At 38.6% G+C, this 25,201-nt stretch overlaps 1 protein-coding gene across 5 annotated transcripts in view; it reads left to right on the forward strand.

Annotated features, from left to right (window-relative positions):
• The window catches only part of RGS6 (regulator of G protein signaling 6), a 278,005-nt gene that overhangs the window by 19,410 nt on the left and 233,394 nt on the right, over positions 1-25,201 (forward strand). For all 5 annotated transcript variants that reach the window (XM_050336209.1, XM_050336207.1, XM_050336210.1 and 2 more), the window contains exon 2: positions 1,306-1,410. In XM_050336209.1, coding sequence (XP_050192166.1) covers positions 1,327-1,410 — 84 coding nt within the window. In that variant the 5' untranslated portion in view covers positions 1,306-1,326. The remainder of the gene's footprint in view (positions 1-1,305; positions 1,411-25,201) is intronic.

The raw sequence follows: 25,201 nt of genomic DNA on the forward strand, positions 1-25,201 counted from the left end.
TGCCACGTTACAACTATAGCCTTTTCACTGCTGAGATAGGACAGAGCTGGGATGCAGTCTGAGCTTTTCTTATTCTGGCACTTGACTTGTCCTTGGAAGCTGATAACTGACAGCTAGAATGGCTCAGGGCTGTATTATACATATAATTGTATGCTGTGTATGTATATTATATACTGGGGCACTTTGTTGCCTGTGGCAATGTGAAAGTGGGTAGAGGAAGGAATAAGAAAGTACCTTCCTTAAATAAGGGAAACAGTTTAGTGGTGTACTGTGTTTTAGAAATGAATATGGAGGTTATGCTTATGTGAACATGGGCGCATTTTTTTGTCTCAGTTTTTAATAAAATATGTTGAGATGAGACGTTTCAGTACTTTCAAAGTTAAAGAAATTGAATTTGTCAGGCAGTTTTAGTGCCAGTGTCTGTGCGAGGCAATGTTGCTTCTTAGGTTAGGAGAGGTCACCAAATGGCTCCACAGCAGACTTTAATTTAAGATGCAACTTGTTAACTGTTCTGGTGGAAATAAAATGTTAAATGTAACATTTGACTTAGAATTTGAAGCGCCTTACCTGCATCAGGGACCTCTTTTCCTTTATTCAAACTGATGCTGTTGCCTCAAGCCTGGCCTGACCTGGAGGAGATGAGGCAGCAGTTCTGTGCTTCTAGAAGATAAGGAGTATTATGTGCGGTTGTCTGCCTGTCCTGCTGCCTCTTCCCGGCTCTATCACGAGAAGAGGTGAGGGAAGCTGCTTACTCTGAGCAAGCAGCCGTGCCTCCCTGGTTCCTGGCTGCTGCTCTGGGGTTGCAGAGAGCCGTAAATGGCTTGAAGTATCTGCAGGTGACAGCCAGCAGTGTGCCTGACAGTCTGCTGCACCCACTGGCTGCACTGGGGTTTACTCTGCGTCACAACAAGCTCTTTATGCTTCTTGGCTTTTTGTGTTCAGGTACCTCAAAGATTCTAGAAAAGTCAAAGCTGCTTGTGCTATATATCAAGGAAAGGAAGTGTGTGAAGTATTAACTGGATTTTCACTGAATGAGGGCTTATGATAAAGATCAAAATGGGGGAAGAAATGTGTGTGTGATGACCTAAACCACAGCTGTATGTGACTTGGTGGTCCTTGTTCTTGGGGCGTTATCCAGTAGACAAGTCAGTTCTGACACAATGTGATAAATTCCTGCATGGTTGAAGTTTGGAGCGTGATTGCCTCTGTAACATCCTTGTCTGCCTGCCTTGGAGGTAGTCGCGTGTCCTTACCACGCTCCAGTGCAGCCTGAAGCGATGCTGACTTTTGCTCCTGTCCTTGCAGTTTGAGCGACGAGAGGCAAACATGGCCCAAGTGTCCGCTGATCCGAGTAGCACAGAAACTGCTGACCCAGAGGAGAGTTCTCCAAATATGATAGTCTACAGAAAGGTAAGGATTTGGAGCTGTTTGCAAAAATCCCTTCTCAATGTGTAAAAGGATTCCATGCCTCTTTTGAAGTCAGAGGTATATCTCAGAAGGCTTGGAGTTTTCAGGAAAGGAGGTATGTAAAACTATAGAATTGGAGAGCTTGGAAATCATATTCTGCTCAGTGAAACCATTTAAGCTTGTTAGTGTAAAATATTTGACAAAAAACTAATAAAATTTGTAACTTTTTGTGAATAGCTGTGATATGAGTTTAGCTAATCCTTCAAGATTACCAAAGTTAGCTAAAATAATTGTACATACCTTTCAAGTTTTATCACACTAAGCATAAAGCAGCTGCCATACAACAATCTTTTAGTACATTTTTTCTATTTTTATATTGTGGTTTTCTTCGTAATTAAGTTTGATTCTTTGCAGGTGGTTGTTCTTACTTCCTATTGCCTTGCTTAAATGAAAAAAAAAGGAGAATCTTCTCAAGTGCTAGGGTAAAATGAATTAGACAAAGGTACACTAAAAGCATCATCAGAGAGCGTTCTTTCACCATGATAAAATGTCTTATTCTGAAGTATGTTGGAAGCAATATAAAAGATGAAGGAAAGCAATCTATGCAATGCCATTTGCTAAGGCATTGTTTTGTTGTGGAATCGGTGTATCTGTTAGCTTTGAAATTGAGGTTTTTATTAGTTTAATGAAATAATGTAAATATATTTTATTTAGCCTGCAAAATATTTCTTATGTAGTATACAAAAGTGCTGTATAGTTCTGACAAAAAGAAAATTTCTTATACAGCTCAAATAAGCTACCATTCTGTTAACTTAAGAGCTACAACAGCAGCTCAGATCAAGTTTCCTTTTGTAGAGTGATCCTGGGTAAAATTACTGAAATGGGGTATGTGGTTCTGTTTTCTGCTTGCGTGACTGCAATCCTGATGATTTTCATATGCTGAGAAAATACTTTAGGTTTTGTGTAGAGCATAAGTCATTTAAAGTGTTACTTTTTGATAACCATAATTTTGGTTTAGTTGTTGCGTATTTGGTTTGGAATCTGGAATTGTTAACATGGGAAAATTTTCTGGGTAATGTGTAGGCTTGTTTGTTTTGAATGTGTTATGAACACACTTTTGCTGCTAATTTGGAAGTAGCAGTAGTCGGTTAGTCAGATTATCTTTTCAAAACCTGTTTGCTCGGAGGTCCAACACACCAGCAGGTTGAAGTAGATATGGGGTATAAAAGAAGTGTTTGCATGGTTGCATGATCTAGAATTAGGGCATTAAATCTGTGACTCTGCAGAGTATCCACTTACCTGTTCTTGAAAACATTGTTTTATTTGTGTGCCCCATTTTCTATTAATCTTATGGCATTTCTGCTTAAGGATTTCTTCATTTCTTTGCCTTTTACTGTTCAATTTTTGTCACTGTAGAATAGGGCTTGAGAGTTATCAACAGCTTGAGTGGTATCAACAGGGAACATACTCATACCATTTGATTCATCTCTCCTTGCTGGTGTTCCTCAGATGTCAGTATTAGCAGTCCTTCATAATGCAGTCATCTGTCAAAATACATAGTTGTCTTTTAGAATAAGCTGCTCCATGCATTGTGCAGTAATACTGTATTCTGTATTGTCAATGTTAAGCTAACACGTCAGGTTTTTGTTTTTTCTTTTGCTGAGGTTTTTGTTGCTTTATAAAAAGGGTTAATATCATGTATTTTTCAGAGTAATATTCTATTGGTGATTAACTTTCTAAATATAATTTATGTTATTTCTGGTATTAGTATTAGATATTATTTGTTATTTTAACATTATTTTTGATATTAGTTAGATGTATTACACATCAGATATATGTTCCCTAGCGCTGAGAAATCATATGCAAAATCTGAGACAAGACTTTTATTCTCTTGATTATCTCTCTCCAAATGAATGTTTAGCTCCTCATCTCTCATTTCCTTTCAAATGGCTTGATTGCTATTAATGAATGAGAAAAACACTGCACTGGACTCCCTGAAATATTGAACACAATCTGCCAGAATACCTAGCAGTTCAGGGTTGGTGTTGTGTCACGGTAGAAGAAAAGGTTTGCTTCTCACAGCAGGGATCCTGAGATACAGTTGATACCCCTTAGGAAGAATAAATAGGAGTGGGTTTCAATAACGGGACCACAGTAAATACTGCTGTAAGTGTGAACTATTTTCTTACTTATCATAACTGCCACATTTGTGGGTTTTGAGGGAGGAAAGCCCTGCAAGTAGAACCCCAAATTGTTCATACTTTCTTTACTGAGAGTCACTGAGGTCTATTTGAAGTTCATATGCCAAGAAGGTGGTTGTAGCCTGGTTTTCTTTATAGCTACTAACAAGAGATAGACACATTTAAAAGACAAATAAGACCTTAGGTGGTACTGAGTGTCCCTTTGGAGCAACCTCTCTTTGTTTTGTTTATGGAGAAAAGCCTAGAACAGGCTGTGCTCTTTATTTAGGTAGGTAAAACTAAGTGGGATGGGTTTTGGTCATGCAGAACAAAATAAACTAATTTATTTTGACTCAGTTCATGATATTCTCTATGGACTCCTGCAAGCAAATGGATTCTAACTGCTTTGATTGTTACAGCAGATGGTCTCAATGAGATAAGTCTTATTTTCTTCTACCTTCAGTGTTAACCTTTTGGGGGTTGATATTTATCCATTTGTGAGGCACGTTACTTTTTAATCCAGAATATTCAGTGTTACCCCACTGTTTTGGAAGACACCTGTGTGTGAATTAGTGCAGATGCACTTGGTAGTGTCAGTAGTGTTTAGGGTATAATTTGCCTCATCTTACCCTTGTTAAAATGAATGGTGCCTTAAACTACATGAGCTGTATTGACTAGGTCTCTGGTGAGAATCATAGGTACCTAGTACCTTGCTGTCAGCTACTTATGTCATATGATAGACATCTATAATTAAACAAGCTGCATTCCACTCTTTGGACTTGTGCTTCCTCTCATCTCCCTGGATGTGTCAGTGCGGAGCCCTAAGCTGGTTATAGGGCTATGAGTAGTGCTGCAGTAAGGATGTGCTGTAATTTATCTTGTGTGGCGTAGTGGTACTTAATGAAAAATATAAAGGTGCTGCAGATACTGCATTGCCATGTAAGTAGTGCTCTGTGAGAAAAATGTAGGAACTGTGTTTTCTTTAATCAGTCTGGCCACATCTGGAGAAGATGCTGATAAATTTTTTTGGTAGAATTGGTCCCGGAAGAGTGGTGCACAATGCTTAGTCTGTTTGGAATATGTTACCCTCCTTTCCATGGGAGCAGGGAGTGACATACCAGTCTTCACTTAAGTCTGTGAGTGTTGTGTGGGTACTGCAGCATGGAAGGAAAAAAATGCAACAAAAAGCCAGTGAGAGGAGAAAAAACACTCCTAGCAAACAGTAACAGAAAATATCAATTGATTTTAAATGTCTGTCACATTGCCTTGAAATCCAGCCACCCTTGACTGTCTTTCTGTCTTCCAAGTTCTGGTTACTGTGTCCCAGGGGCCCTTTGGCTCATTGTTCCAATAATCCACATCTGAAAATTCATCTTTTGCAGATGACATTGAAAGACAAATGGTTCGCAGACATCTTCTGGCACCAGATCTATTAGATGACCTATTACCAAAATAACAAAATAATTTGGCAAATCAAATCTTCTTACAGAAAGGATGGTAGAAAATTTTCAATTCACTGAAAGAAAAATTGAAATATTTAGGGTTTGGCTAAAGAAGAACTGAAAATATCAATAAGGAGGAGTACCTGGGGAATATAACAAGAAGGATGAAAACACAGAAATGAAAATCTGGATTGGATACTGTATATACAAGATGTACTTGTTCCTGAGAGAGATCTCTTAGGATGAGGCAGAGTTTGCAAACTGTACTGTTTAGAGATATTTAGAACCACTGTGAGCATACATGCTGTGAGGGGTATCAGAGGGTACTATCAAAGAAATGACCTGCATTGGTTGATTTCCATTTCTACCTAATTTTTGCCAGACACATCCTCTACATCTGCTCGCTAACACTGGCACTTAGTGAGTTAAATTTTGAATTCTTATGGTTACTTATCGCAAATCTTTTGAACAAGCAGGAAAATCTAATTTCCAAAGGCAATTGCTGTTCTAAGTAAATGTAACACGAACTTGCAGCTGCCACAAGATGCTTTCAGAAAAATCTGAGTTGTTTGCTACCTTCAGTACTTGGCAGCCTTACCATCTTTTTAAATGCTGATTTAAGATCTGAATTGAAATCATTAAAAAAAAAAAAAAAAGGAAAAGAAGCAAGCAGCCTTACATTAGCAGGTTTTCTATAGGCAGATTTCAGGATTCCAATTGTGGCAAGTAGCTGGAATCTTGCTGTCAGACCTGGTCGAATGTACTGATAGGGCACGAAATCAGAGAACAAGAAGTTGTGAAGACAGGTGTATGCATGCAAAAATGTATGGACCATGAGGCAGAAAGATGGGGGAAGAGACTGTTGTTACAATTAGCTGTTCACATTAATTAAAAAAAAAAAAAATAAAAACACCTGGTCTTATGAGCTAGTCAGAAGACCAAGACTGCTATTTGATTGCTTCTAAGTTATGCTGTGAAAAACCATCTTGATAGGACACTCTCCAAGCAACCAAAAGCATACGAACCCCAAAAGGGTGTAGTCAAATGATGACTTGTTGTAAAGAAAGAAAAAACTGCAGTGTTTTAAAATAAAATGGATTTCATGAATAGAACTTTTATTTTTTATTAAATGAAAGCAGTCTGCCTTTTTTGAGGTTTTCCAAACCCTTCAGGGTTTCACGCTGCTGCAGTGAAAGGCAGCAGAATCTAAAATGTATTTAAAATGTTGAAAACTTTTGATATTCTTTTTATTTGTGTCTTTAGTTGTATTTTAGGATTCTGCTGCATGCAAAGGCCTTGAACTGTATTTTTGTACATGAAATCTGAGCTTTTTACACAGTTGCTTCTGTAACTGGTTCTTTAACATAAAACTGTAAATTGATGATGATAATGCATGAGTTGATAACACTATAGACCTCTAGACTTTAGATTTTACCCAAGCATTTTTCTGTACTGTTATTAGAGATCACTTTATGGTATTTTAAGCTGTCTTACTTTTGACATTAACTGATTTAATTTTTTTTAATCTGTTTTCAGACTTAAAGTGGTAAGCCAATATTGAACTAGGGCTGAATCTGAGAGCCCATATCAGTACTTCAAGAATTTAAATACGCACAATTTTTGATAAGTAGCCCCCAAACTAGCATTGTTAATGTTGGAGAATAAATTTAAACCCACTCTTGTTACTAAGATGTGTTGACATACAGATTAGGCAGCAGGGCAGCTTTAACTCTGAACTTCTGTACTGCACATTGAAAAGGAGGTATCGTTTAATTTATCACTGCAAATACTCATTTGCCTTGTCTGAAAACAGAAGCTGGCCATTTCTTGAAACCTTGCTAATTTCTTTACTCAGCTGATTACCGTGTCAACAACTTTGATTACATAGGGTGTTGCATAGAGAGGGGGAAAATGCCAGTGTGCAAGATGGGCTATTTGTTAAATTGTGGGTGCAATAACGACAGAGATGGTTGGTTTTTATCTAGGAGATTCCCTCTTGGCATTTCCTGCAATAACAAGGATAGCATTCAATAATTCTCCTTTCCTTACTCATATAGTAAAATCCTGAGGGTAGTAATTACAGTAGGGGCATTAAATTTAGTTCTAGAGAGAGAGAGAGAAACTGTACAGTGGGGGACAAAGATGGGAATGGCCATGTGCAAGAGGCCTGTCAGGTAGGAGCAGCAGACAAGAGAGACCTGAGTATGCTAGTGAGTCATAGGGAAGTTATAGTCCAGTATTGAGCAATGGCAATGAAAATCACAAACATAATCCCAGAGTGTCCTGAAGAAATGTTTCCAGAGGAGTGATAGGTGTCAGTAGTATTATGCAAAAGGCCAGTGATATGGCCTCTTCTAGGTCATGGTGTAGTCTTCTCTGTTGTCATCTCCTGTCTTCAGGGTTGCACAGAATGGGCTAGAAACAAGTGGTTTATTTAGCTGAGCAAAAGTTAGTACTTGTGTGTAGACAAATTTTTATAAATTTCCGATGGATATAAGCGATCTTGGAATTAGGAGGTTGTTCCTAATTCTCAAAAAAGTGGAGTTCTGGAGCAGCCACTGCAGGGAGTATTGAGACCCAGGAAGCCATCTGGTTTTAAGATAGGCATAGGCATGTTTTTAAAGAGGTCTGTATGACGTGGTATCTTGCAAAAGGAGAGAAGTAGACACAGTGAGTCAAGAAGTCTCTCTAGCCTCTGTACATTTTTCAGGTTACTTTGAATAGGGACTGACTAAAATACCTTCAAACACCCTTTATTCACGCCAGTAGCACACAGTTTGTACTGCTGAAGTTTGACACCTGTCGGTGTCCTTGAACAACACTAACGCTGCTGACCTTGACTGTAGCTGTCAGGGAAACGTCGTGATAAAGCTGGGGACTGTGGGTTTGATTTCCGCATCTGTTAGGTGGCATGAATTATTAATGATCTAAGGCATTAGTGTAAAATTGCAAGAAGTTAGTGCCCAGAGGACTTCAGAAGCTGACTTGCATGATTGTTTAGATGCAAATAAGGCTGTCATACAAGTAGCAGAAACATGTTTATAGAGTCAGATGGAGGGGATCCACCTGGAGGAAGGACTTTTGGATACTTTGTGGGTTTTTGTTTCTTTCCCTTATTTGTCTTGCAGTAATAGTTAAGATTTAGTTGATGTTGAAGACTCAGATTGGTAGGCAGTGTGCAGTTACAAATTGGGAAATACTTGTGATGTGGTAGATAGGTAGGAAGACCCTCAAATAACTGTTTTCTTGTTTGTCTTTTTAGGTATATAAATGCATGCATACACACACACACACATGTATTTAAATGCCTTTGAAGTAATGAGAAAGAATAAATAATCTTTGTTTTATCCTGGCTATATTGCATAGGCTAATATAGGAGATACATTCTCAGAACATATATAAGATACATTAAAATGTTATGTGTAGATGTATGTATGGTGTATTTTCTTATATATCTTCTATGCCTTAAATCTTTCTATTCAAATAATGCATGCACAGACTAATTCATTTGCATTTCACTCATATGAATCTGTCTTTCCCATCTAGGAAACGGTGGCCTTAGCCCTAGTGTAAAAGTGTCCTTAACTCTCGTGTGTTGTATTCCTCTTTGTATTTAGAGATTTTGGTGATAAATCTATAGCTTTTGTTTGTTTGTTTCGTTGGCTTTCTTTTTTATCTTTCCATATTCAGAAGCAGTTGCCTTATTTAAACTTAGTTTTCTTTTTCCTTTCTGGCTCATGGTTTCTCTGTTCCTGTTTGTGACTGAAACAAACTGTCTCTTGCACCCATAAAAGTCTAATTACAGTGATCTATTACCTTAACTGTTCTCAGAGGCAGAAAAAAGATAAGCCAGGACCAATAGCTATGACAACTTCAAAGTATATTTTTAGCAAAGCAACTAGTGCAAATTTAGCATAGAGATAAAGAGGGAAGGTTCAGCTAGAGGGTAAGATTATGCTATTCTAGCTGTAGCACTTAGTGCCTTGCATTTTTGGAAACAGTTCTCTTTTATTGCCCTAGCATCTTTCTCACATTATTTTGCTGTGTATTTGTTGTCACCATTTTAAGTCATGGCCTTGGAGTATTTTCACTGTGTTTACTTTTGCTCACTTTACTTTACTTTTACTTTATTTTTTACTTATATTGGTGGTTTACTCTTGCATGTTGTTTTGGGCAAGGTGCTGAATATGAGTGTTTTCTTTCTGTGTAAAACTTTATTTTAGCCATGTGTTTGTTTCATTTGTTAAAAACAAAAACAAAGAAACAAACAAAAGAAGTAGTGAAGCAGTATAGAGCTGCTACCCTGACTCATTCCAGGAGGCAGTTTCTGACTATTTCAGATGCAATCTTGAACCTTGGTAGCAGGAGAAAAGAGTTTGTGTGGAATTGGATGAAATGTGCATGAAACCGTGTCTTTTTGTTTTATAATAAAACTTCAACTAAGTCGTGATTAATAAAATATTGCTTCAGAGGATTACAAACTTCTTTTGAAAGGCTCTGCAATAAATTCGAGTTGGAGGATTCAGTTCAATAAATAGCATTACATCTGTGGGACCATGAAAATATACAAATAAAGTTCCATTAAAAAACTCATGCTTTGCATCCTAAGACATTTTGAAGCATGCTTGCTCTTTTTCATGAGAAGCAGTTCATGTTCAAGGGGAAATAATTACTTTCATTCTTTTTGGTTTATCGGTGCTGCTGTTGTCCTATATCTTCTTTTTCCTTGTCTCTTCAAAGTTAACTGCAGAAACTGGAAAGTAACCAGTTAACCAAACACTGAAGTGCATAGGTCTGCTTACCAAAAAGTTGTATTTTCATTCTTGAATATATTCAGTGCTTTAGTTCAAAAGCTACTTGTTTTTTGGGGTGGGGGGCAAAGGTGTTAATTTAAATTAGATGTCTCGTCTCCATGCCTTGCTTACCTTAAATATTAACGGAGCTCATTAATATTACCTTGCATTAAAGTGTTTGGAAATTATAATTTGGACCAATACTTAAGGGCCTCTGAAGGTAAAGTTATACATATCTGTGGCATACACAGCAAGAAATTACAAAATATATATTTTTTAAGGGTTTAATTGGGAGTAGACTAAGTGGAATAGGTAAGAAGAGAATCTAGCCAAGGAACACATTAATGAACTAGTCAGTTCTTTTTCTTGTTTGAGAGAAAAAGTATATCAACTCCAATTTCACTCCTCCTTCAGTTTTGGGAAAGCATTGTTCTGTGAGATAGAAGTCAAACAAATGTTTGCTGGTTATATATTTAAGCTCTAGATGGAAATGGTTTTGTGTACTAGAGTCTTCTCAGAGTGTAGTGCTGGAGGTGTCACTTTTGTTCTCTCCTCATCTACAATTTTTTCATTTGATGAAAATAGGTTTGGTGGCAATTGCATATTAAGAGTTTTCCTCGTTGGTTCTCTTACCATTTCACATATTTATTCCCTATGTCTTGCATTTGTTGAAAGTTTTAGCAAGGAGACCTGGAACTGGAAACTGTCTAACAACCTCTATTTGCAAGCATAATTCTCCTCTGCTTGTTGTAATGACTGTGGCTGCAGGAGCTGGCTTGGTGTGATGCCTCAAAATATTTCATTCACTGATGCTGTAATTAGATGCCTTTTCCTATCAGTAAATCCACACAATTTTGCTAAGCATTACTTGTAGCTAAATAGGAATTAGCTCATTCAGTGACTTGCACAAAATGTCACAAAACCTTGGCAGCACTTGGGTTCTCATTACTTGCACTATCCCTCCCAGGCTCTTAATAGTAAAATTAGCAGGAGCTGTGTTAATTATATTTTTTCTATGTCTGGATAAACAGAGCTACAGTAATGGCAGTACTGTAGTCAATTTGTATATTGAAGATAGTCCAACCATTGGTTTGTATCTGGAAAGTTATCTGTGGAAAAACAGTGATTAAACCACATTTTATAATAATGGGAAAGAATCTGTTTGGAAGCAGGGAGCCTAAGTGCTTTCTACCTTGGTCCTCTTACTAGGAAAGGTGACCTACTTTGGTACTGATTTTTTTAAAGTATTTTTGACTGGAAAGCACTTAAAATATGTTGAATTACACCATCTTTTCCTTTCTGCATGTGAGAAATAAACCTATTTTCTTTCTCAACAATGAAAATGGTGTTTAAGTCATTCATAGTCTATTTAGCATCAATAGTGCTCTCTTCCCACTTAACAGGTATGTGAGGGTTTCAGGAAGCATAGCCTTGACCCAAACTTGCCTAAAATTGCGACCTGACTAGAAGTTTTGTGGGATGGCCTATGCACTGCTTTTGTCTTTGCTAAACTGTTACTTTTCTGTGTTATTCACATTAGTGAGTAATGCTATTTGAAGGAAAAATAGAGGATTGAAAGAGGATGCACCAAAAGTAGGCAGAAAGGATAAGTGAACTGGAAGGGTAATCCATTTTGGAGAGAGAGTTAAGACCTAATATTGTTTTTTAAAAAGCAGTATTTACTGACTTAGAATTGCAAGAGGTATTTACAGAATCATTGAAATTGGAAGAGATTTTCAACATGCTGAGTCCAGTTGTCAGTCTAACACCACCATAATCACCTCTAAACCATATTCCCAAATACCACATCCAGACCTCTCTTGAACATTTTCAGAGACAGTAACTCAACCACCTCCCGGGTAACTTATTGCAATGCCTAACCTCTCTTTCAGAGAAATTGTTTTTTTTTTTTAATATCTAATCTGAACCTCCCCTGGTGCAACTTAAGATGATTTCTTCTTGTCCTTTCACTCGAAACTTAGCAGAAAAGACCGACTCCCAGCTCACTATGGCTTCCTTTCAGGTAGTTGTTGGAGGTCCTCCCCAACCTCCTTTTCTCCAGACTAAACAACCCCAGTCCTTCAAGCAGCTTTTCAGCACTCTTAAAAGTATTTGAGTTCACTGTGGGCTGCACACAAGCACTAACTGTAGCCAGTGGCTGACATGATTGTCTTTAATTGTATAAATTTGATTTATTTGAGAAACATTTGGCCATAGAATGAGGCCCTGAGTTACCACTGAGGTACAGGCAAAGGCTTACAAGAAGCTACATGCTCCTACTCTGTTTTGCAGTGTTCTGGTTATTTTTTTTCCTCTTAATTGTTTCATTTGACAGTCTGGCCATTCTCACAGGGCAGCTTTAGACCACTGTTGTTCAATAGCACTGAGTTCACTTACCATACTGAGGAGGAGCAGTGAAAGAGAGGCATGATCATGTGCTGGGGCACATACTATGTGGTAGACACTGCTTTACACTGCTGATTTTGATGCATTCAGTTGAAGTGCTAAGAAAAAGAGTCAACGACCAGAGAAACAATTGAAATATGTCAAGCTGTAGAGAGCTTCTGGGGGCATTCAAGGATGAGCAGCTCAGATGCTTCTTTCTAAATGAATTACAAAAACATGGAGGAATGGGTGCACTGGCTCCATTACTTTAATTATTTTCTCCATAGTGTCTTAATTTTTTTCATACTTATTTTGGCAGTTGACCGGCTTTCTCTGTGGCAAATATACCACTTCAAGAGTATTTTGAATAGGGCAAACAGAACCCTTGGGATGGGAAGCCAATGAATGGAGGGATATTGTAACTAGATTGGAGGTGGCTGTTTTAGCTTCTAGGCTTACACCTCACAGCCAGATGTGATTCAAAGAAAAAAAAAATAAACAGTGACATCTTGCCATCTCTTTCTGGGTCTGTTGAAAATCAGTTCATTCTGGTTGATTTTGTAGCAGATAGACACCCCTTGCAAAAAAATTACCCTGGAGACACAGGAATAGTATGAATTGGGATGTCCAGACAATACCAGTCTGTCCATCTTGGCTCTGATCGGTTTGGGTTCTATATTCACAGGACCTGACAATTTGATTCTATGGGAAATCAGCATCTTAGAAGGAAAGGCAACAGCTTCAGCGCAAAGGAATCCCTCCAGCTCTTGAGGCACCCTTGTCACCTCATAAGGGTCAACTTCTGAAGGGGCTTCTTAGATGTTCTGTTCCTCCCCCTCAGCAGTTTGGATAAAAAATCATACCCATATCTTGAGTTATCTTTCAATTTCACTTCAGCAAAATTTAAGAAAAGCTCTTGCAAAGGTCAAAATCCAACTCTAGACTGAAGCAGAAGAGTACCTGTGAGGTGCACGTGGAACCAAAACAAAACAAAAAGACACCAAAAAAACCAAAACAACAAAACAGAACCCAGAGAAAAACACCACCATCAACTGAATAGAATGCGTGAGTATCCTGAATATGGTGGTACTAATGAAGTGATTAGGGATTCCTGGAAAAGGACTTTTCCACTGCCGGTTTATAACTGTTAAGAGCAAAAAGGTGACAGGCAATGTGGCTGCTTCTATCTGGAGCACTGAATGTATCATGTGTTTTATGATATTCTGTCTTTGGTAATCCAGTGACCTCACTGTCCATGTCCATATGTATTTACTGTTTGAGTTCTGTTGCTTTGTGTTTTTTTCCTTTGTAAGCATTCATTGCTGGTGCTGAAATCAGATCCAAGAAATGTCTTTTTACCTCTGTGGAATGCTTAGTGTACAAAACTTGAATTACTGCTGACAAAATGTTTACCTAATGGAAATCAGTATTATCTTTCTGGATTCCTAAGGATGAAACCTTTGTAAGAAACATCTGAAATGTTTAATAAGAATTGTTGTTCATTGTTAGCTTGGTAAGTTTGCAAGCAGCTGAATGCATAATTGAATCATAAAATGGCTCTATAATTCACAGAGGAACTAAACACGGTGAGGTACATTTGTTTGGGGATATGAGGATGAGAATTCTTTTATGTAAATAAGCTGTTTATGAACATTTGTGAACAAGATATCAGTAAGGATTTTTATTGGGTTCCTGGTGGTGTGTTTAGCAAACCTAGAAATGGAGACTGAGACTAACTTAGGTATTGTAATGCACCCACCCAGCGCATTGCCTTGATTTAGATTTGTTTGCCTCCTCATTGAGGGCAGATATTTGAACTCAGTCCTGTGGCATGAGGTGTACAGTTCTTGAAAGTTTTTCTAGAATCATCACAAGAAACAGATTTTCTTCTCTTCCTGGCTTCCTGACTGAAAGTGGAAGTGTGTAGCAAACCATTTAGGTGCACATCTGAAGCTCTCCTCCAGATCTTGCCAGGCATAGCAGGTCAGGGAGCTAATAGAGGCTATCACTAATTGTTTACTTAGGACTGCAGGGAAGAGCTTGGAACAGGGCAAGTGATCCTGCATGTTGGAAGAGCAATGTGTCCAGAAGAGTTGGGTTAAAATGGTGTAGGAAGAGTCTCAGGCAAAATCTGCTCAGGAAGGAGAGGAGGGATGGAGGAACATGCTTTTTTCCATTGGGTTATGTGTTGAATCTGGTTCACCATAACTTATAATGTAATGCTCCCATAAAAATTGGACGTTCCCGTTTGGTGTGACTAATGCTTTCATGCTTTATCTAACCTACTCCAGACTTCAGAATGACAAAAGTATGTCTGTGCTGAAGCAGGTAAAGCTTTCAGGATCTACCCCCCCTTCCCCCCATCTTGTCCTAATTAAAGCCAGAGTGCTCTTTTTCTCTTAGATTCACACAGAAAGAACTCAAAATTTTCCACAGACTTCTGTAATGGAAATACAGCTCTCACATACTGCTGTGGAAATTAGGTTAAGTAAAAACAGGAACTCTTAGCCTCTTTTATGCAGGTTTTTAATTGTTACTCTTCAGTTTCTCCTATTACTTTGGGTCAGAGCATGAGTAGCAAGGCAGTGAGTATGGAATTAGAAATTTATTTTTTACACATTGCTGAAATAAAAGCTTCTCCTTGCTAAAAAATTAATTAGTGAGTGTTCCAGCACCTTATAAGATATTTATATGTTCTCCTGAGCCCTGTCTCTTCCTGTATCAAAGTGCTGTCTTGAGAGCAGTTCAGGCGAGAGGGCTGCTCAGCTGCACTTCATAGTCTTCCTCTCTGCCAAGGAGTCTCAAGACGGCACTCAAAAACAAAGAGACAAACTCTAGGGAAAGTATGAATATTAGATAACTCTGGTTTAATCACTGGGGATATGGTGGCCTCAATTTATGCATCTGACATTTTGGGGGCTTTGTTGTTGTGGTTTCTAAAATACATCTCAAAATGGTTAAATCAAGAGTTCTTAATGGGTAATGGTTTTATGGTACTGTTGTCCAAGGTCTGTGTCCTATGTATAAAGAATTCGATGACAAAATCAGTTGTCTCTGTTTTCATTGTGGCTTCCTTCCCCTTCCCCCCTCCGCCCCATCTTATCTTTGAAACAGAGAAAAGAATAATTTGCTAGATTTGCTTCATTTGAGAATGCACAGGATAGATGATGGCCTGATTAAATAGCATCCTGAAGTTGCTTGTTCTTAAAAGGGAAGTACTTGCCAGGGCAGGCAGCTGAGGAAATGTGTATGAAGTACAGCTAGACTCTGTGCTGGTGTTCCCAGATGCACCTTCAAAGTTACTGTCTTGAAACCTCATGTACGAGTGGTGGAAAACTGAGGTCATTGTCCTTACTCGCTCTGAGATCGTACAGGGAATGTCAGCTTAGGACATGCACATTTTGTTTCTGCCTCCTCCAGCTTATGTGTGGAAGAGGATCTTTATAAGTAATATGTCATAAGAACAGGAGGATCCAGGAGGCTACTTAGTCTGCATGTTTGTTGCTGACCTCAGTGTTCATCTGTGCCTGACTTGTTTTCTGGATGGTATGTGGGGAAGCTGGGGGTCCATTTTAAACCTTGCAGGTCTCTTACCTTTTACAGAAGTTTGCCCTGTGCCTGTATCCCAGTGAAAATGTTTGAGGTCCTCTGGAAGAAGAACCTGATACTACTTATTTGTATGCAAAGCAGCTGAAACATCAGTAATACTAACAGCATCAGTAGTCCTGATAATTTGTCTGACTCTGTCAACAGAACCTTTGAGAGCAAAGCTTCAAAGAACTAAATGCAAAAAGCTTGTGTTACAGTCTCTGAGTGGTGAACAAGCTGAAGGTCAATTGAGGTGCTCGACATCATGGTGATGCTGGGGACAAAGGGTGGCTTTTTCATAGTGGGAATGGGGGGGGAGGTTTGATATTTTGATCTGTACAGGGTAAATAAGCTGTCTTCTGCCTTCCATATCACTTGTGCTTTTTCTCCCTATAGGTCACACTGCTGTCTCTGTTCTGTCACCTGCATTTTAAGTTACTATGTTTTTATTTACGATTTGAGTTGTCTGTTTGCACAAAAGCCACATTTGGGTACCTTGTTGTGGCTAATTGAACTAACATTTTTGACATCAAACATGCAATATGAAGCTATAGATGAAATTAAGCATTTGGCAGGCAGCTTATTGTTTCCTCTCCTTTTTTTTTTTTTTTTTTTTTAATTTTAATGATTTTGGGAGTGCCGAACTAATTAAAGTGACCAGTCTTTCAGTACGTAGTTTAGTCTCAGACAAAATGCTTCCACCCACTGTAATTTCAGGAAAGTAATTTAGTGGTAGTAATGTTAAAAAAATCAAAGCTAAATTTGCTGTATTGGATGTGCCTCTATAGAATAGGGTTTCTTCCTAACTCATGTGTTCAAATTAAAATGAAATAAATACCCATAGTGTTTCTAGAGATTTTTCTATACATAATAATTTCATAAAACTACTGAAATGCAGCCACTCTTTGAGTAAGTATAGAGTTCAGAGCTGGAAGCTGCTTAATATTAAGAGCTGAAACAGTGTTTTGTATGTGAAGATGCTGTAGAAAGATGTGGCTGAAGCAGAATGTTATACTGGAATTTGTCACAGATGCTGGGATTGGTACCTTTACTATCATTAAAAAAACTGTATTCAGTCAGTAGCTGACATTAAAGTCTGAGAGCTGCCTTAAAACCATCCTGAGCAGGGGATTTGATCTTACCCAGTGAATTACCAGCACAGCTTCTGAGGCACATCACATCTACTTTGGAGTTCTCCCACTTACTAACTGAACTTGTCCTTGCAAAAATGCTAATTCAGATTTTAGCTGTCTTTAGGATTCCTAATGGCTCAACCCAAAAACAAGTAAAGTCATTGAATATACTTCCCTTGCCTTCAGCAAGCTTTTGATCAGGACTTGTGCTATTACAGATGAAAAGGGTTGCTGGATTTTGCCTGGAAACTGTATGTGTGTGTATGTATGTTTTGATGTGTGCTGAGCTGTATTTATTCTTGAGTATCAGCTGTAATTGAAATGAGTAAGTGAAAAAGTCAAAGTCTGTTTATACTGAGAGGCCAACTCAGTTATGGTAGGAACTGGGATAATCTTGGGTGTTTCTTAAAGCTAGGGCATATGATTTTTAAAACTTGAGATCTGCCTCCACAAGGAGGATAAAGCTTATTCAGTGGAGAGCTTCAAAAGCACAGGATACCAAGATGACCAGGAGCCTGAAGTACATCTCGTGAAGGCACACTGTGGGAGCTGGGCTTGTTGAGCTAGGCAAAGAGGAAATGTAACAGGAGCCTGCAGACAATTGAAGAGTAATCACAAAGCTGAAGGAAACAAGCACTTCTTGGTAAATCCAGATGATGTAACAAAGAACATGGACTGGGAATTACATCTTGGGAAGCTCAGATTGAATGCTAGGGAGAGAAAATTTCACTAGAAGGGCAGTGCTTCACTGACTGTGTTACCAGAGGGACAGATTGTGATGTCCAAGGAGGTTTTCTGATCATGGCAGCCTATCTGCAGATGAAAGGCCCTCCTGTGCTCCCTCCTGGCCAGTCTGGTTCTCTACGTACACTCCTGAAAATGGGCAGATGTGACTTGTGAAAATAGAGGCTGTAGTACTTTCTATTACCTATTGCCTATTCTGTCTCAGCTTGTGGGAAGGGGCTGGCAGCTGCTGGTATCACACTACTGGTATCACAGATCATTCTAATTTGCTTTATACAATAAAATTATTTTATCTTTGATTATTGAATCCTTCTAGATGTGTCCAACAGTGGTATAAATTCTTTCCATAATTTTGTAGCAGAAAACTGGGCCAAATTCTTTAGTTACATAAGTCTAAATCCTCTATATGCAATTTCTGAATATTAATATGGTAGGAAGTTAAGCAGGAAAAGGAAATTTAAGATTAGTAACCATTGGGCTGTTTGATATAAGCCATACAGAAAATGCCCTCTATTAGTAAATGCTACATACATTTGTGCAATATATATATTTTGCATTTATAACATAAAGGTACATGCATATATATGTGTATAACATATGTATGGCATATGCATAGGGTTTTGCATAAGTACAGTATATGAATATATGTGTAGGATTTATCATATTTGAAAAGAGAGGGAGAATTATCCTGTGATGTAGATAGCAGAGAGAAATTTCACAGTCTATTTTTCCTTCTTACTTCAATTCACTTGACTTCACTCTGCCTCAGTCCTTTCAATGAAAACTATTAAAAGCACTGCTTTTCCTGTATCATTCCCTTCCCCTCTCAGTGACAACTTCTTGCTAGTACAGTTTGCCAGAAGATAACTCATGTTTTGTTTTTGAGAAGGCCTTGGCATGTCTTTCTGTTCTGGTGCCAAGGAAAACCAAGACACCATAAAAATATCAAAAATGAAATGAAGATGCTCCTCTAGAGTCACTATCCCGGAATTAAAATGAAATCATAATATTGCATGAAAGCATTTCTGCATTTGATGTCTTATAAGCTTAAGGTAAGAAAAAAGTAAGTTTTGAAGAATGGTATAACTAGGTGAATATCCCATCCTAAGTAAAGCTTCCCCCAAGTGCCAGGCCTGGTTTCCACCGGCCCTGCAGGCAGGCACCTCAGGAGGAGCCCAGGGTCAGCATTGCTGAGGAGCTCTGCCCCTCAGCACAGCCCCCTTATTGTTTTTAATCCCCAGTATAAATCTGTATTAATAAGTTGAAGACATCGCTCACTATATTTAAATCTTCCTGTGTCTGAGTAGACTAAGTCTAGCCTTTAACCTGTTGGTTTGTTTTGTCATTAGCTAAAGTAGTCAGTTCCTACTGTGCATATTTTTTTTTTGCTTCCACAGCTTCTCATCTACTTCCCTTCATTCTTTTCATTTGATATTTCTTTTGCCCTCTGTTACTTAGGCTAAAAGCCTTAACTTCTAAAGCTTTAAGAAAACCCACAAAACAAACAAAAACCCAAACAAAAACAACTCTGCAGAAGTCTGTTAGCGTTACTACATCCCTCCTAGCACATTTTCTGCCTATTCTTTAAAAGAGGAACATCCTTTCTGCCTGTGCCTGTGCAGCACTTAGCCTAATGGCCCATGACTTGAACTCAGTCCTGGTTCTGAGCTACAAAGAAGGAACCTCATCCCAAGGGGAGATGATTATAATTCCTAAATTACAGCTGTCTTGTAAAACGAGAGTAGAATTTGCCTCCTAATGGATCATAATGCTTTTTATTACTTAAGAAAGATACACATATAGTTTATGATGTAGATGTGATTTTTAAAGCAAAACAAAGTGTTGTTGTTTTCCTTTAGAACTAGAAATCAATTGAAAGAGTAACTGAAATCCTGATTAACAAAATAGCTTATATTCTTTCTGCTCCACTGGCTTTAAACTGCAGTTCCACAAATCATAGTTATTCAAAACACAAAGATAACTAAGTATTCAGATTTCTGTTACCACTAGATAGGAGACAGACAGTCAAATTAGCTATGTTTTAAATGAATATGGCAGATTAGTTGACTGTGTTTCTGAACCAGCCTTTTGGCTTGTGAAGCTGCCTAATTACCAGCTATCTCCTCTTCATCATACTCCCTAGTGCTTAGCAGCCAGCAGGTGTATGTACTCCAGCAAGTCTTAAATATTCTTAAATGTTCTACTGAGTCCTTGTTCTTCAATGGCAAATAGTATGAAATTATATAATTAATGTATATATATATATGAAATAATATATTTTATAATTCTAAATTAGAACTTGTGCTCTAGAAGAAACTAATAAAGGTTTCTCCTGCAGTTTGGACTGGGCCTGAACTGTCATGAGGTTTGCAAACAGAAAGAGGAGACAATGCTGAGTTCCAACAGCTGTTTTCTGTTTTTTCTCTTTCTTTCATCCTCAAAATATTAAGATATTAGTGGAAGTTTCTAATGTGGCAGTGTTTGAGTTCAAAGTCTTCTGATCAAACATCTGTGAATTCTCCTTCTGCTGAGGTTTCCCTTCATGTTTGTATGTACTTTATGATAGATGGTTGAAATTTCAATTTCTTCCTGGTCTACCACTCTGCTCTCAGACTGTCAGAGACAGCAATTTGCTCAGTAACTAAGGTGTTGTGGTGTTGCTGTTACACTGGCTCTCAGTTACACAGTGGCAATCCCACAAAATCAGGCCATTCCAATTAGCACTTGCTTAATGAAACAGAAATAGATTTTTCATCTTATTTACCCTCTTAGTGCTAGACTCAGAGCGGTTATATGGAGATTGAAGGCTGTATATAAATGTATTGAATTGGTTTTTTTTACCAGTGTGTTGATCTCTTTCTGTCCAGACTAGCTGTCTTCATTTCTGCTCCATTTGAGGAGAAAATAACAGTGTCAAATAACTAAATCAGAGGAGGAAACCCTCAACCTGATACAGTGCTATTTTCAGGCTTCTGGAGTGGTGTTTGTAATTCTGTGTAAGGCAGAGCCATTTGAAAGATAAGACCTTCAGTTTTCATGATTTAGATAACTATCAATGCTTTTCTTTTCTTGGAATACAGAGTTAATATATGTTTAAGTAGCTAAAACTAGCCCCCTCCCACAATGCTTTATCCAGTTAATGAAACGACATTAACTGTACTTTGGTATGGACTTGCAAGCCAGTGAACTCAAGCACTTTCCTGTGTTTTGGTCATTGATCTTTAAGAAAATGGTTCCATTATCAAGAAGAACAGTATTTTGTTTTAATATTTATAGAAACACATCAGGAAATCACTGGAGAACAGAAAATGGAAGGACTTTTAAAAGTAATTTGTAGATCCCTTTTCCAACTGTAACACAGTTTACTAAAGATTCCTGCTTCATAATCCACATTATGTAGATGAGATCATTACTTTTGAAATAATGACATCTTTGCCTTTATTGCCCTAATTTATCTGAAATCTTATTATATCTGTAGGAGATTTATTACCAATATCCTAAAGAAAACAATGAACTGCAGACAGTTTTTTAGAAATGCTTCTATCTAATGGGTCTGAATTTACCTCAGAATAATTGGTGCAGACAAATTACATTCCCAGCAACAGTTTCCTTCTCATCTTACTTCAGTCATCCTTAGAGGAGACAGCTTGGCATCTGAACTGCAGAGCTTACTCTAAAGACTTTGGATGTCACCTTAAAACAGCAGTAGAGCAAAAGAGACAAAGGTTTATCATGTAGCCAGAATTTTAAAACAGTACTCTGAAAAACTCAGCCCCTAAGTTTTTATTTAGGTATCCAGGTAATGCAAATTGTCTTGGAGCTCTCATTGAGTTCAGAAAGGAGACTCTTAAGGGTCATTTTTGAAATTCATAACACTTGAAGTCCTGAATATTTCAGATTTCCTCAGTGTCTAAATAAATGCTTTAAAACTGGCAAATTCAAGTAAAGACATTATTTATAATCATTGAGATGCATAACACATAAATAAAATACACAGAATTAAAAAATGATGCAAGGGGAAGCATTTGTTCAGAGTCAGAGAGAGAGATGTCAAGGTGCAAGGTCAAATGGCAGGTACTGTAGGCTTTGGCTAAGGTGTGTGACAACTGATGACATCTTACAGTTATATTGATTATTTTATTGCTTCTGCATTATAGCAACAGTGTTCTTGCCTGGTTTCTAGCTGAGCAAGCAGTCTCAGTCTGAAATGTACTTTCCCCCTTTTTATTTCACCCCTTTGCTTTTGTTACTTATTCTTTACCCTTATCTCCTGTGTGCACTCAATAAAATAAATGCCATAAGGACCTCAAACCTGTTAAACAGGGAGAGGAAAGCCTGAAATATTATCAGGCTTTGAGATCTTTAAAATTTAAGAGGAAGATTTTTATTTTTAGCGTATTCCAAGATTTGTATCATCAGATCAAATGCAGTCTAGTTCATTCTCCTCTGCTTGTTTCTGAATGCTGCCTAATGTCAGACCCACCAAGGCCATGAGAAGACTCTCAGTTACTGCTGTATTCAGTTATTGCTCACATCAGTGTGGGAACTATGTCATTGCAATTTTTTGGTTTGCAGTTTCTGCCAGAGCTGCATAGATGGGTACTGAAAAGACCAAAAAATGCACTATCCTAGTTTAAAAGTCTTGACTTTCTTTAATTATTTATTTATATTAATAAATATTATATAAATATTAATAATTATTATTTATTATTCAAAAGTCTTGACATTATAATTTGGGAAGTTGCTGAGGGACTTTGCCAGGGGCTGGGTGAGGAAAGGAGGATTCATTTATCTTTTACTCTCTAAAGTTCCTTGTTCTCCCAACCTGGTCTTTCATGGTTAGTAAAGTGTTTTTTTCATCTACCATTGGCAGTCTCTAATAATAGAAAGGCCTATTCTGTAAGCAGAATTTCTTAAATTTATTTTCCTTATGTTTCTTTCATTGACTCTTGTCATGGGTTTACTCTGGGCCAATTTTCTCTCACCCCCCCACACAACTGCTATAAGTTGAGAGAAGGTTTATGCAGACAAAAGAGATCCAATTGGGGAGAATAAATTAGGATTTATTACTAGTAAGATAAAAACTAAAGAATTATATATACAACAATTCTAATTAGACAAAAATGCTATGTATTTATAAAAATACCCATCCCCCCTTCTATCAGTTCAGGAGGAGAAGCAGTCTCTTTTCCATTTCCAGAGCTACAGGTCTTTCAAATAACTATGCAGATATTGAACTTGAAAGTTCTTCTTCTGTTATCTCTAGGATGACATCTCCAATTCATCGCAGCTGGAACTGTTTCTCTTTCTCTCTCTCTTCTATGTCGACCTCAGGGCTGGGCCTACACCCTCCTGGGCTAAGACCAGAGGCTGGGGTTTACCCAGGCCCTGTGGACTCTTCCATGGACTGCAAGGGGACACTTGCCTTACCATGGATCTTCATCACAGGATCACAGGGAATAATGGCTTTTGAGTCCAGTCCTGTTTCCTGTGGGGTCCCTCCTCATGACAGACAGTCTTTGATGGACCTCTCGAACGTGAATCTACACCTTCAGGCAACAGTTCTTCCATTCTCTGCTGTCCCTCAGGGTTCACAAATTCAGCTGCACCATCATGGATCCCTCACTGAGATCACGCATCCTACCCGGGCCAACTTCCTCCAGCGTAGGTCTCTCTCTCTGTGAGCCACAGGTCTCCAGCAGGACTCTGATTCATTTTATGCCTCCCACGGAGTCACATTTTCTTCATGCACTCTGCTTCAGCGTGAGCTCCTTCATGAGCTGCAGAGGGGAGTTTCCGCTCCCCAACAGTTTTCCACAGATGGCAGGGATTTTTAGTTTTCAGTCTCTTCCCTGCTGAAGGGAGAGAGAGAGGGAGAGAAAGAGTTCTCCCCCTTCGTGGCTTCTCTTCTCTCTCTCCTGCTGCTGCCAACTTTGACCTTGGAGGCTCCATTATCTCTCTCTCTGGAATCCCTTTTGCAGCACATCTTGTCCAGGTTCTTCTCTAAGATTTTTTTTTTCTCTACTCTGTTACATGTCTCGGTCAGGGGGGCTTCAGTGCCACACCTGCCCCCTGCCCAGGGTCAGGGGAGAAGGGAGACCTGGCCCCCATCTGGGGCCTGACACTACTCCTGACATAGCTCCTAATTTCATCTGCACAACAACCTTCTCTTCCATTTTCTTAAATACATAATTGGCAGAGGCATTACTAAAACTTTTGATTGACTTTTTCTCTGGAAATCTACCTGGAAAAAACTCTTATCAACCCCGGACGGGGGGTGTCTGGTTGGCAAACCCACGACACTCTTCTTTTAGAATCTTGAGATGGCAAATGGGCAAAGCAAAAAGGGCTTCATAGTTAAAAAGAAAATAAAAAATTCTTGTTTATCCACATCTGGTTTTATCTTAGATGAAAGCAACTTGAGAGGAATGAATTGTCACATCAAAAATCCCTTCTACCAGAAGGGTGGTAAGCTGTAGTTGAAAGCACATCTGCATGTATTTGACCCTGGTTTCTTTCAGCAACAACTCTTTTATAGAATTCTCATTGTGGAGCTGAGGATCATAATCCTTCCTACATCAAACAGTGAAAAAAATCTCTGTTCAAATCCGGTCTGTCACCTTAGAAAATACTGCCTCCAAGTAGTTTACGCTGTGCTAGATATGCCATGAAGCGGGGGGTGGAGGGAGAAGATTAGCCTTCTTCTACTGTCTAGAAAAGAACAAAGTCCTACACTGAATGTTAAGGGAAAGAATTGGGATTGTGTAAAATAGGTCAGAGATGTATTTAATTTTAAAAGGCCTAGGTTGAGAAAAGAGAGAGTATAAAATTTTCCATAATGGCAATCAGGTAACCCTGAAGTGTAGTGGTTATGAAATAATTGCACCCCAGAGGGATTAGAGGCATCCACCATTGCCTGCTGCCTTGTAATGCCTCAGGGATGTGATTAACCTATGATAATTAAAGCTCTTATAGTGGAAATAAGGTATGGACATGGAGAGTCTGAAGAAGTTCCAAGGTGTGGCTTGGTACAACATCTGATGTTCATGTTAAACTGTGCTGTAAACATCCCCTCTCTTTAAGCATGTTTCCTTGTTGTTTGACCCTTAGTAATGGCACCATAAATGAGTAAGTTTCCTGGGACCTGAATGATTTGTTCAGTGCCTTGGATTGTAGTAGCATAGCGCCACTGCTGGAGTGATTATCTGAAATGCAGATACCCTTGATGGGGAGTCTAACAGCTACCTTATTTGCTAGTTTTAAACAGCAGGGAGGTGGGGATCATACTCACTGTGGTCTTCAGGACAGTAAAGCTTTGTAAGGCGTGTACACTGCTTAGGGAGGACAACTTCTGGATGGCTCTAACTTTTGTAAAATTCAGTTGGTATTAAATCAGAAATGGAGCCCCTGGTGGTCTAGTGGTAAAGGCGCCGCGCTATCACCGCGGAGACCCGGGTTCGATTCCCGGTCAGGGCCACTCCCGGGCAGGTGGGGCTCGTTAGCCCTTAAAGGCAACCCACCTACGTCCT

This window comes from Myiozetetes cayanensis, unplaced genomic scaffold (assembly GCF_022539395.1).
Source record: "Myiozetetes cayanensis isolate MyiCay16 unplaced genomic scaffold, myiCay2020 scf6-25, whole genome shotgun sequence".
NCBI classification, from domain to species: Eukaryota; Metazoa; Chordata; class Aves; order Passeriformes; family Tyrannidae; genus Myiozetetes; species Myiozetetes cayanensis.